This window comes from Lycium ferocissimum, chromosome 4, assembly GCF_029784015.1.
Source record: "Lycium ferocissimum isolate CSIRO_LF1 chromosome 4, AGI_CSIRO_Lferr_CH_V1, whole genome shotgun sequence".
NCBI classification, from domain to species: domain Eukaryota; kingdom Viridiplantae; phylum Streptophyta; class Magnoliopsida; order Solanales; family Solanaceae; genus Lycium; species Lycium ferocissimum.
The window spans coordinates 15685875-15700441 of record NC_081345.1 but is presented as its reverse complement, the minus strand read 5'-3'; the positions used below and the strand labels follow the sequence as shown (position 1 = coordinate 15700441).

At 33.9% G+C, this 14567-nt stretch overlaps 1 protein-coding gene across 1 annotated transcript; it reads left to right on the top strand.

The window, feature by feature from the left end:
* The first annotated feature begins 3571 nt into the window (after positions 1 to 3571).
* On the top strand, positions 3572 to 7814 carry LOC132051618 (probable LRR receptor-like serine/threonine-protein kinase IRK). Its single transcript, XM_059442775.1, has 2 exons — positions 3572 to 5657; positions 6115 to 7814. Exons 1-2 carry the CDS (start codon positions 4171 to 4173, stop codon positions 7544 to 7546), a joined length of 2919 nt encoding a protein of 972 aa, XP_059298758.1. The 5' UTR covers positions 3572 to 4170; the 3' UTR covers positions 7547 to 7814.
* Positions 7815 to 14567: the final 6753 nt, after the last annotated feature.

The window sequence follows — 14567 nt, the reverse complement described above, 5'->3', positions numbered from 1 at the left end:
GCATTGTCGCGTTATGTTAAAAATAAAGGCGATTTAAATAGGTTGACGGCAGGGACATTTTAAAGCGAAAAGATAAACGGAGGGCATTTTTATACCAAATTCAATAATTCAAGAGTATTTTAGGCCCTTATCCGTTTTATCTTAAACGTAAATTGTAGCATCATGAACATTTGGAAAGCGCATGGCACCGTGACAAAGAATGAGAAAGCAGTGGGCATTTAGTATTTTTGTTTCAAGTTATAATGATGGAAACTAGCTTGTCTTCAAACTACTAATGAAAAGTTTATCTCACCTCGCATGCAGCTTAAAATAGTAAGATACTCACAAGTTTAAACGATACTTCTTGAACAAGAATTATACTCCGTAACACTCTTGATTTTGAGAAGACATTTCATTTTTATAGGAACCGCAAACATCTTGTAATTACGTATCGTGATTTTCATTTACACATACTTTAATTTTTTTTAATAAGAGTTACATTTTGACTATTTTACCCTCTTAAATTTCATCATGTTATCTCTCCTCATAACTGGATGTATCCATGTGAATTTCATCAATAATGTACTCCCTCTTAATTGATGGATGTAATTAATACAAAAGGTAAAATAGGAAAAAGCTAGTACTTACTTTTATCTTGATTTTTTAAAATAACAAGTATTTTGAGATACATATTTTTGATAAGGAAGATAAATATTTTGAGATGGAAGGAGTACTAATTTAGTAAATAGTCAAATGCCCCCTCAACATTTAGTCGGTTTAATTATGACGCACCCAATCTTTACGGACGACCTATTATCCCCCTGGACAATTTTAAAGTGAATTAATTTCACCCTGGAGGGTGAGGTGGCACAGAGAGTATAGTTCACTCTCTCATCTTTGAGAGATGAGAGAGTGAGAAGCAAATAAAAATATTAAAATAATACTTTTCAACATTTCTACTTGTTGTCTTTTTTTATTATTTTCCTTTTTTTCTTTATCTTTTATCCCTTTCTTCTTTTTTGTTACACACACTTCCCCTCACCAGAAGTATGCAATTTCCGGCGATTTTTTTTTTTTTTTGGTGTTTCGTTCCCCTTCGAGTTTCACAACTTCCAAACTAATTTTCATTAATCACAAACCATTTTTTAGAAAAAACAAGATGAGAAAACGAAATATCAAGAGACCCAATTAGTAATTTCATTCCATTACAAACTAATTCAAAACCCAAATCAAGAAAAACTGAAAGAAGAGGTGATTTTTGAGCATTGGTCATGCTCTATAGTCCAAAAAATCAACTTCGATCTTTGATCTTTTAAAACCCAATTTTGAAAACGCAAATTTCAAAACTGAATGGAAACCCAATTTTCATTCCACTACAAATTAATTCAAAGCCCAATTTTGCTCTGCTCAACTTCGATCTTTCAGTTTTCCCTTTCAATTGATTTTTTGGACTATAGAGCATGGCAAAATTGAAAGATCGAAGAAGTTGGAATAGTCGAAAGAGATCATTGGTGAAGATAAAGGGAAATAAAAAATCAAAGGTTGTTTAGTGCTCAAGATAAATAGAAAAGTTAATTTCTTTGGCCAAAATTTCTTTGGCCAAGTCTTTTAATGGTGATTTTTGGTGTGGTGGATAGTGGAAGAAGATAGATTAGGAAAAGAAACAAGAAGAAGATGAAAAAAAAATAAAAAATATTTAAGTGGTAAAATACACATGTAAGGCGCGTGTATTTCACCCACATGGGGCATATCTGGTTATAGCATTCAGGGTGAAATTAATTCACTTTAAAAAATTTCAGGGGGGTAATAGGTCACCCGTAAAGGTTGGGTGCGTCATAATTAATCCGACTAAACGTTGAGGGGGCATTGACTATTTTCTCTTTTATTTATGGAAACGTTTTCTCTAAACCAAATAAAAGTACTACTGCTGCTTTCCAAAATACTTGACGTCCTTACTAAAAATGCTTGTCGTTTTATTTAACCAGGATAAAATGAAGTAGTAACTTTTTTCAATTTTACCATTGTATTAATTACATCAGTGGACTGATTTTGTGAGTTCACATACCAAATTTAAGAGGTTTCATCATTGATGGAGTAAATATTTATTGATGAGAGATTCCATGGTGAAATATGTTTAGAAGGTAAAATAGTCAAAATGCTGCTCTTATAAATGTTTTCTGGTTCTGCTCTTTGCCGCCTACACCAGCAGTCTTCACAAAAAAGCCATCAAACACGGATACAACAACGACACTGGAGACGGTAACAAGTTTGGTGAAGAGATCGGGGTGGGCAACGGAAGCGATGACACCAATCATGGCAGAAATAGAGTGTCCAACTTAAATGCAGCGATAAATTTGGAGTTCTCCCAAAATAGCGATCACCTCACCGGCGTACGTATCCTTCTAAGATTGATTACCTATAGAAGTTAAAGGAGTCGGGATTGATAGTTCCAGCACCCATATTATCAAACAAGACAATCTTATAATCGTCCACTATATGAAAAACTACCTTCAAGTGGACTTTGTTACTCATTCTGTTCAATTTATGTAATACACTTTCCTTTTTAGTCTAATAAAAAAAGAATGACACATTTTATGGTTAAAAATAATTTAACTTTAAGGTTTCTCTTTTATCCTTAATTGAAATGATTTACAGTCACACAAATATCTATAGTTTGTTTAAACACGAGCTTCAAAAGTTTCTTTATTTCTTAAACTCCGTATCTAATCAAACTATATCACGTAAATTGAGACGGAGGGAGTAATTAATTCCTTCTCTCCAAATTACTTCCTTGTTTCTTAAATGGGAAAAGATGCAAATATACCCCTCAACTTTACGATTTAGAGCAGATATACCCCCATTATAAAAGTGGTGTAAACATGTCTTTGCCGTTAGAAAATGGTGCAAATATATCCTTTTTGCTGACAATTTTTTTTTTTAAAATTTAGTTTATTTTTTAATTAAAAAAAATCACGACTTTAAAAAAGTCTACCCATTTATTTTAGTTGACATATTTTTCTAAAGCCATATGATAATTTTTTTTTGGTGGATCGGGTCTGGTTCATTTAAAAAAATGGGTAGACTTATTTTTTTAAAAGTCATAGAGATATTTTTTTAAACAAACCGACCCGGCCCACCAAAAAAAAAAATTTATCATGTGGCGTTAGAATAATATGTCTACTGAAAAAATGTGTAGATTTTTTTTTAAAGCCACATGATATTTTTTTTAATTAAAAAATAAGCTAAATGATTCTCTTTTAAAAAAATTCTTTAAGCTAAATGATTTTTTTTTTTTTAAAATTCTTTAGCGAACGGGTATATTTGCTCTCTTTGTGTAAGGACAAGGGTATATTTACACCATTTTGTAACGGAAATGATATATATATACACTTTTTTTTTTAACGGATGTATATCAACTCTAAATCGCAAAATTGAGAATATATATCTTTCTTAAATTTCAAGACAGTCCATTTATTTCTATTCTGACAGTGACTTACGTGTGTGCCACATCAGACTTCCCATAACCGACCATACAATGCCACGTGTCATCATTAATAAAAGCACCCACTCCCTCATCCTTCCCTGTTCTTCCCCTCTCTTTTTTCCCGTTTATAAAGACCTCTGTAAGATAGAGAGAGAGAGAGAGAAAAAAAAATAGCATCAATAAATGCTCCACTGACTCCCCCCTAACCGGAAAATTTATTTCCTCTACTTTTTCCGACTTAGAGTATTTCTCAGTAACTCATTAATAACCCTTACCTCACTCACATTGTGTGTTTCTTCTTTCATTCTCAGTTAAACTTGTTACTTCAAATTCCCTTTTCTTTAGCCAAAAATTCAACTCACAGTCACCTATTTCTTCCAGTCATTCATATACATTTTCTTAGTGTCCATTTGCATCCATTAAAATTCACTCTTTTTAGTTTTTTATTATCACTACATATTGTTTCAGCTGTGTTCTTGAATTCTAGGGCTTTTTAATCTAGCTAAATGCCTCATCTTTTACATTCTTTTGAATAAATTTGCTCTCAGCTTCATCCTTCAACCAGTATAAATACTGGGTATCTTTTAAATTTTTTTTTCTCCTTTTCTAACACATTTTGTTTGGCCGTTACATTATTGTTCTTAAGCCAAAGTTTGTATCTTTTTCTTGTTCTTGTAAATACCCATTTTGGGGTTGCTAATGGGATTATGAAAAACACATTTCTTTGTGAAATGAGGAAGGTTTTTGGTAGAGTAATATTATTGTGTATTTTATTTCCCATTTTTGTTAAAGCGTTGAACTTATCTTTCAATGATGATATACTGGGGTTAATGGTATTTAAAGCTGATGTTGAAGATCCCCAAGGAAAGTTAGTATCTTGGAATGAAGAAGATGATAGTCCATGTTATTGGAATGGGATAAAATGTAACCCAAGATCTAATAGAGTGTCTCAAATTGTTCTTGATGGATTTGGTCTTTCAGGTAAGATTAGTAGAGGTCTTATAAGGTTACAGTTTCTTCGTAAGCTTTCGCTTGCCAAGAACAACTTTACAGGTAGTATAAGTGTGAGTATTGTTGGACTTGCTAATCTGAGGGTACTTGACTTGAGTGAGAATAACTTATTTGGGACGATACCAGGTGATTTGTTTGAACAATGTGGGGCTTTAAGATCAATTTCCTTGGCCAAGAACAAGTTTTCGGGGGGAATTCCTGAAAGTTTGAAGTTATGTGTGGCTTTGGGGTCTTTAAACTTGTCGTCGAATCAGTTTTCGGGGTTGTTGCCTTCTGGAATTTGGTCTTTGAATGGGTTGAGGTCACTTGATCTGTCAGATAATTTGCTGGATGGTGAAATTCCAGTAGGCATTGACAGTATGTATAATTTGAGAGGTATAAATTTGAGTAAAAATCATTTTAAAGGTGAGGTTCCAGATGGAATTGGGAGTTGTTTGCTTTTGAGGTCAATTGATTTGAGTGAAAATTCACTCTCTGGAGAACTTCCAAAAACAATGCATATGCTTAGTTTGTGTAATGAGTTGGTATTGAAACACAATGCATTTGTTGGTGCTATACCAGAATGGATTGGAGAAATGAAAAGCCTTGAGATGCTTGATCTTTCTGGGAACAATTTCTCTGGTCAGTTACCGACTTCTGTTGGGAAACTTCAATCACTGAAAATACTGAACGTTTCGCGAAATGCTATTTCTGGGAATTTGCCCAAGCACATGAACAGTTGTGTTAATCTTATGACATTGGATGTTAGTCACAACTCTTTGACCGGTGATCTTCCTCATTGGGTATTCAAATTAGGATTGAGACAACTTTTGTTTTCTGAGAATAAATTAAGTGGGGGATTGAAGAATGCTTTTGCTTCTTCACTGGACAACTCACGTCAAAAGCTTCTAGCTGTCGATATCTCTAGCAATGAGTTAGCTGGTGAAATTCCATTTGCTATTGGTGATTTTAATAGCTTGCTGTCCTTGAATTTATCTAGAAATTCACTTGTCGGCACCATTCCTAAAACTGTTTGTCAACTGAAGTCACTGGATGTTCTTGACTTAAGCGAGAATCAGTTAAATGGTAGTATCCCTGTGGAACTTGGAGGAGCCTATTCTCTCAGGGAACTGAAGTTGGAGAAGAACGCATTGACAGGAGAAATTCCTACTTCTATTGGAAACTGTTCTACACTCTTGTCCTTGTAAGTTCTTGTTTCTGTTTATGCTTCATTTATATCTTCGTTTGAGATGTCTCTATGCTTGGAGGTTTTCATAAGGACACAGTAGTGGTAAGTTATTCTACAGCAGAACCTGATTGATATTTAGTTTGATAATTAAGGATTCGTTATTTCTAGAGGAGAGATCAAACACGAATCCATACTAGAGATTCTTGATTATGCTATACTGAAATTTGTCAGTTCTAAGCTTCTAGCAATCATGTATTGTTTTCCTGCATTGATAATGAGTTAACAAAATGGCTTCTATTGTGTGATTTTAGCTAATATCCTTTTTTTTTTTCCCTTTCTCTAGATAAGGATATTTCAGATAATATTTGCATAAAGTATAAATGTAGCAACGTCACGTTACCGGGTTTTCGATGTCCTTATGTGATGTATTCTTTAACTTTGGTTAATCATTTTGTTTCAATCAACTTGGCAGGTCTCTGTCACATAATGGTTTAACTGGCCCTGTACCTGCAACCCTAGCTAAACTAACTAACCTACAAAATGTTGACCTGTCCTTTAACAAATTAACCGGAATCTTACCAAAGCAGTTGGTAAATCTTGGTCACCTCGAGTCGTTCAACATCTCACACAACCAGCTAAAGGGAGAACTGCCTTCTGGTGGTTTTTTCAACACTATTTCTCCTTATTCAGTGTCAGCCAATCCGTCTCTTTGTGGGGCTGCTGCTAATAGGTCTTGTCCAACTGTCCTTCCCAAGCCGATTGTTCTGAATCCCAACTCCACAGATTCTATTCCTGGTACTACTGTCCCTAGGAGTTTGGGCCACGAGAAGAAAATCCTAAGCATCTCTGCCCTTATTGCCATTGGTGCAGCTGCTGTTATTGTTGTTGGTGTTATTGCCATTACTGTGCTAAATCTTCGCGTACGGTCTGCAACATCTCGCCCTGCTGCCCCTGTTACGTTTTCTGGTGGGGATGACTTTAGCCCTTCACACAGTTCAGATGCAAATTCCGGTAAGCTTGTCATGTTTTCAGGCGAATTTGACTTCAGCACAGGGTCACATGCTCTACTTAACAAGGATTGTGAGCTCGGACGTGGTGGTTTTGGAGCTGTTTATCGCACTGTCCTCGCAGATGGGGTGCCAGTTGCCATTAAGAAGCTTACTGTCTCCGGTCTTGTTAAGTCTCAAGGAGACTTCGAACAGGAGGTTAAGAAATTGGGAAAAATCCATCACCCTAATGTTGTGGCTCTTCAAGGTTATTATTGGACACCATCACTACAGCTACTTATATATGAATTCGTAACTGGTGGAAATTTGTATGAGCATATCCATGAAGGTTCTAGTAAAAACTTGTTCTCATGGAATGAGCGGTTCAACGTGATTCTTGGTACAGCAAAAGGCTTGGCTAACTTACATCAAATGAACATAACTCACTATAACCTCAAATCCAGCAATATCTTGATCGATAGCTCCGGTGATCCTAAAGTTGCGGATTATGGGTTAGCGAGGTTGTTACCGATGTTAGATCGATACGTTTTGAGTAGCAAAATTCAAAGTGCACTTGGTTACATGGCACCTGAATTCGCATGCAAGACTGTGAAGATAACTGAGAAGTGCGATGTGTATGGATTTGGAGTTCTTGTTCTGGAGATTGTCACTGGAAAGAAGCCCGTTGAGTACATGGAGGACGACGTTATGGTATTGTGTGACGTAGTAAGGGGCGCATTGGAAGAAGGAAAGGTGGAAGAATGTGTTGACAGGAGGCTGCATGGAAAATTTCCTGCCGAGGAAGCGATTCCTGTGATGAAGTTAGGTTTAATCTGCACATCACAAGTTCCTTCTAACAGGCCTGATATGGCAGAAGTGGTTAACATGTTGGAGATGATCAGATGTCCATTAGACTGATAGAGATTTTAACATATGCTTTGTCAATGCCTAATTCCGGCGAAGAAGAATCCGCTTGATCAATTCAGAGAGAAGTCAGAATTTATTGTTGGAAAAATTATTGTGGCCATTGAACTTCTAATATTTTTTTTTGTAATTGCTTCTCTGTTATTCTGGGTTACCGGATTCCTTTTCACCGGGTTTCAATTTTCAATATGTGGAAATCTCACTTATCCTTGATCTTGGCAGTTTTTCCTATAAACAGTTGGTTCTAAGTATTAACATTTAATTCCAGCAACCTCTTCTGTTTGTTTAAATGAGAATTAAGATTTTGTAAGATTCAGAAGTTCCAAATGCTGATAGTGGATGTGCCATTATAAGTGTATTTCAGGACAAAATGATCAAACATGCACTCTTTACATACGTGTCTGTCTGACTAGAAAATGACTTCTCAAAGCAGCAAAAGTGGTCTGCAGTGTAATATCCAGGTCGTATTTTCAATTATTGTTAGGAAAAAAGAACTTATAGAATTTGCAATCCATGGTTGGTCAGAGGTTTTTCTGTTTTCTGAAGTACATAACAAAAGTATAAAATATTGCAAAGTCAAAAAGGGAGGTGATAGCCTTGAGGGCCTTAAAGATTCTTATCTCCCACTACTTATAAAGCAAATAATCTCAGTGATGATTATAATATGGTGGCAGAAAATTTAGCCAAAAAAAGAAAAGTGAAATGGAAAAGGTAGATCAAATTCATAAAATAGCGAAAATGGTGGGTATGGGATAACAGTGCATATGATGCAGTCGAAAGTGAAGCAGTGCCGTCTATTTTATTCAGATACCATTGTCCTGTCTTTAGGTTCTACTACTAACTTATGTTCTTTATATTTAAATGCATATTTTGGTCTTCTGATTTTATCTATTCTTTTACTAGCCGCTGAAACTCACATGGTTTTCGTCTTCTTCAGTGTCTTTATATTAATTGGAATTTCTCTCCTTGAAGATTTATCTTTCTTTTTATTGTCAAACAAAAGGCAGGACCAAGCACTCGCTTGCCTGTCTTTTATAATGATGGGTCGGTCTTATAGGTGTGCATCTCGATTATTTCATCGAATACTTATACCTTCTACCCGCACATATAACGAGTAACTTTGTGTATCAAGACTTGCTTGTTTATAATTATGTTTTGAATGATATTTTAGGATCAGGTGGTGTGCATACCGTCTATCAACACATGCATATACCGAATAACTCAGTGCACCAAAGCTTATCTGTCTTCTATCTACATACAACTCCATTGAATTCACTATTCCATAGTGTTCTCTAATTTTTAGGGTTCATCACTAGTATGCGCGTAATAGATTTTATGTTGATTTTGCATTAACAAAAATCTTAGTTAGCAACAACAGAAAGCCATTCATTCATGTACCAGTCTGTCATGGTGCATTGTTTGTTGAGATAATCTCACTAAAATACCGAAGCCATGTGATTTAGAAAACTAATGTGAGTTGTCGTAGAATTGAAACGCTGGCGTGCAAAAATCTCATACGTATATCGTTGGGCCCAAGAAAACCTAATTCGTTTGGCGTTATCATCATAAACTAGCACATGTCCTTACAATTAAACTTATGATTCCAATACTAAATGGATGTCTTATCTGTACTCTTAAATTAGCGAAAAGAATCTTGAAGTCTTTATCTAGAAAGCTAGACAATGGCTCCTGCTCCTAGAACCTACAAGCTCCAAGGTCCAACATCATCAAAATTAAAATTAAAAAAACACAGTTTCTTGAAGAAAGCCAAAGCATTAATTGTATGCTAAGTCCAAAGTATGACTTACTGGTAATTAAGGAACTGGACCAGAGGTATTAATGATGTATGTTGGCCAATGAATAGTTTGAATTATTTTACAAAAAAAAAAAAAAAAAAAAAAAAAAGAAGAAGAAGAAAAAGTGTTTGAATTACATCTCTGAATCGCAACAGTAGTATTCAGTTTTATCTGCCACTTTAATCAAAAGAATGGGTCCCAAATATATCTTATATGATTAATGTTATGAAATGATTTCTTTACGAATGTGCCAAAATCTTAAGGTGGAATACATTGACAACCCTTTAAATTTGTCAGAAAATTTTATTGAAGTTAATGTGTAATTAAAGGTGATGATATATTTTAAGTCAACTTCTTTACCTAATGAGTGCTGAGTACATGCACTGAAATTCTTTTAAAATTTAAATAGAAAATGTCTAGGCACTATCATGAGTTCACTTGGAGAAACTATAGTTCAAGTGTTAAGATAAAATTTATTAACAAATTTAAGGGGTTGTCGATGTATTAAATGAACTTTAAATGATAAATAAATTAAACCACGGGGAGAATCAAAAAGGCCACATGTAATGTGGATAAAAAGGAGATGATAAAGCTAGCCTGTCGAGTGCTTGAGTTGATGGAAAAGGACGGCAGAAGTTTTTTTGATGCATTTTGTAAGTTTTTCTTCTATGTTTTTTGGTCGTACATCAACAAAAGAGAGAGACACAAATTTCTTGAAGAAAGCCAAAGCACTAGTAGTGTGCTAAGTCCAAAGTATGACTAACAAGTATAGGTATTGGACCATGCAGGCAGGGCCTATTAATGAAGTATTGAAGTATATACTCCGTCCCAAATTGTCATCTTAACAAAAACCATTAACAAATCAACAAATACAATATGAAGTTTACTAAACTATTCTTGTTTAGTAATGTTTTTTAGAATTGAGCAATATTAAAGACGATTACTTCTTTAATACTACGGGCGTAGTTGAAATACTTGCCAATTTTGTCTTGAATTCCTAAAGTGACACATATTTTGAGACAATTTTTTTTTTAACTAAGATGATACTTATTTTGGCTACACCCCAAAGCCACTCAAGCAATGGCTTTAGTCCCCTAGATAATTAAGGCCCCAAAAATTACATAGTGTAATATTTACTGTATTACTTATCTAGTGATAAATGTTATCTTTTCAATAATATGTTATCAAGTTAAAGTAATTACATATGAAAGTTGCAGATAATGTAAAGTAGAGATATTCTTTACTGTTGTCTTAATTCACTCCAACTTAATCAATCTCCTTTATAACACTGCCTTTGTACGATTTTTTTCTTCAAATTTCTGAGTGCATATGTACATATTTTTCTGGCTAATTGGATTACTAATGTTGAGTTATCATCTTATGTTTCTTGAAGTAAAATAGTCATTGTGGTATTATTAATTTCAACTTAATCATTTCTGGAATTATAAGTGTTATAAAAACTTGTATAAGTAGAAAATAATTTAATTGTCATACTCAATTAAGTAAAAAGTGTTTTTTTTTTTTTTTTTTTAAAAGAGAATTATATTGCTTAAAGAATAATTTTAAAAATTTCCTTTACCATTACCTTAGTTGGAAGAGAAATTCAAAACCAAAATCAATAAAATCTCACACAATATCAACGATGTCTCAAGAAAGGTTAATGAAACTGGCTACATTGTATCAATAAAAACAATTAATTACATATAAAAATACAGTAAGTACTTTGCATTTTAAGAGGCTACTAAATTATAAGACTAAATTTTAATTAAATTATAAAAAAGTACTAAAAATGTTTAAGGCCTTCTTTGAAATTTTGGCTTTAGGCCACCTAATATGTTGAGTCGCCCCTAAGTATATGTTTAGTCCAATGAAAAATTGAATTTGAATTAGTTTGAAATATTACTATATCACTGAATTGCTAGCTAGCAATTGGAACTAGAGCATCAAAAAGGCGATAAGCAATGCGGCAAAAAGAGGTGAAAAAGCTGCATGATGATTTGTTTGTAAGGATAAGGAAAATGAAAATAGATTTGAAGGAGATCGCTAGCATGAGGGGTCCATAAGAACATAAGAATATATTGCATGCTGCACTCACAAATTTCACAAGAAACGACATGCCTTAAATTCTTTTTAGAGAGTATGGGTTTGATTGCTTTATTGGGAGTTACGTTGAGAGTGGACAATGGACATCTACAGCACGCTATTTTCATCGCTTTTGAAATCAAACATTGAGAAAAGCATGCATGCATGCGTTTCTTCGAATGGTACCCAACGCATTGCCTCCACATTTGAATGCAGAATTGTTTGGTAGGAAGGAAAATGTTTTTCATGAAAAATGTTTTTGGCTAATAAGTGGGTATCTTACTTATTTTTTAGTGGTTGGTGAGTAGTAAAAAAAATATAATTCCGAAAACATTTAACGTAATCTAGCAAAACACTATAGGGGTGGGATGGGGACGTCTGGGGCTAGCGGGTGATGGGGTGGTCAAGGGTGGGGGTGTTGGGTGGGTGGGGAAGAGACAATGAACTTGAAATATTACTTATAGAACTTGTTTCCGTACTTCCATTAAAGAAGTTATTCTCCTCATTTGAAGGAACTTGTTTTTGTAGAAAAAATATTTTCCAAAAAATTTTGGCCAGCCAAACCTGAAAAAATTGAAAAACATTTTCTGTTTTCCTCCCTACCAGACCCACCCTTAGACAAAAAAAACAAAATTTCCCCTCATTTTCTACCTTTTCTCCCCAACAAATGTAGATAATACTAGTGTTACTAATATACTAAGCAGTGATTAAAAATTTAATTCAATAGATAGAACATCAATTTACAATACAAACGTCCATAGTTAAATAATTTGGAATTTGAAACCATTAACTTTTTACGAACATCACATATACTGGATTTCTCTTATGAAAAATAACAGATCAGAAAGTACATGAAATCTATAGAAGCCACCAATTTTTGAAAAGAAGAAAAAGATACAACAATTACTAGGACCATTTCTGTGAAAAATGAACATCGCTGACTAAGAGTTTTATGTAAAGGTGAAATTAACTATAATCGTGATTTTGCTTTTTAATGCGTTCCTAAGTGCAACACACAACCTCCAGGAGACTTCAATTGTACTATCAATTTTCTTGTATGGTGGACTTCATGTGTAACCTAAGCATAAATTTAGCATATTTATCCGAATTTAAGTACCTATTATTATTTCTAAAGTTTGTGTTTATGTAAAAAATATAGATAGGCAAATTCCAAACTTGTTACAACGGGGTGGAACTGCACACATCATATATGGCACATTCAATGGAGTTTACTTTGTAAGAAAGTAGATTAGGACAATGAAGCATTTTTCTTATTAAGAAAACCACTAATCTATGAAATGGCTTGTTGTGGACGTATTGCTTTGAACTTTTATCACACTATGTTTTTACATGGCATTTGAAAATTTCTCAGATGGTAGAATCTTAGAAATTTTTATCCTTCCATACTTAGCGAACAATAGGTGCACAATGAAAAATAAATAAATAAATCATATAGATGATATCAATTAGTTTACTATGTTTTAGTCATATTAATACAATTATTTTAGGTCCCGTGTTTTCTATGAGTATTTTAGCTCTATTATAAAAATAAATTTATGCCACAAGAAAATATTGAGAACTACTAGTACTTTTTATTTTTATTTAGTAGGATATTGGCGTGATCATATCATCAACTTTCTTTGAGTGAGCTTACTTACATTCATAGGTCTCAAGTTCGGATTCTTAAAGAGAAGGGTCACAAAAGCTCAGATAAAGGAGGAGGATCATGATAATCTAACAGTCAATGTGAAACTTGTCATTTTATGAATTATGACGATTCATTATACAAATGACATGTTTTGAGCTTAAATGCAGAAATATTATCACTGATGATTGATATAGCCATAGTTATTCTTGTATAAATGTTGCCCTGAGATTTTTTTTTTTTTTTTTTGGGTTATGGCCTGAGGTTAAATTTAGATGTCTTGACCCCTACTTATGTGAGACTTAGGCATAATTATTGGTAGATGAAATTCTTGATGTACGTACTAATTAGAAGCCAAAGTATGATTTGAGAATTAAATACATTTACGTTGTGATTGGACCCATAAGTCGTAAGTTAGACTCTGTTTGGCAGAAAAAAATTACGAAATGAAAGTGATACATCCTGTGGATGAAAACATATTACTAGTAGGTACTAATTTTATCGTCAGTAAATAAGATATCTATATTTCCAATAAATACATTTTATCGACTAATAGCAACCTATTGAACAAAGTCCTAATTAACTTTTGGTATGGGCACTTGTCAGTCTTTAAACTCCCACATCAAAAACTCGATGCTCCAATTAAATCGCCACTTTTTGTCTGTTTTGTTGGCCTTGGGCCAGCCCATCCATACATCACTACTTGAAGAAATTGTACAGTTTTCCCTTCAAATGATGTATTTAATTTTTGCCCTTTAAAATAGAACTTATGTATAGTGGGCATTTTAAGGAATCCAGCATAACTTATGGATATTATAATGTAAAATATAAAATTATGCACGCGAAAAAATTGTGTGCCTTGAGGATAAAAATTAAAGACCAGCATAGAATAAGAACAAATGACCCTCCGTACTTCTTAATCTCTGTCTTGTTGGGCTTGGGCCAGCCCATCCATCAATATATCTTTGGGAAAGTATATACATTTTTTTTCTAGATCCTATATTTGCACTTTATATTTTTTTTAAAATGGCCACAACTCCCACCATATTAAGAGTGGTGTCAGCCCACCAATTTAATATTTTTGTTACCTTTTTCTCCCGAGCTACCGTAGGACCCTCTTCATTTTCTAAATCTACATAACACGACGTATAATAGTGTTTATACACTTTATACATTATTATACAATACATATATATTCTTAGACAACATTATACGTGTATATATAGTGCATGAATGATATATATGTTATGTATAACTAACTATGTACAAACAATATATCCACAATTGTTTATTAATCAGGAGCAAACGCCCAAAGCAAAAGAGCCAAACATTTAGCCCATATTCAAATTCCCAAACTAAAGAGCCTAATGCTGATCCAATTCCCGGATAAAAGAGGTCGAAAATGTCATCCACTTTTCTCAATATTCCTCTGCTATTCCTCATGTTTTGCTGGGCTGCGTAACTTCTCTCTCTAATTTCCACCGTAACCGTC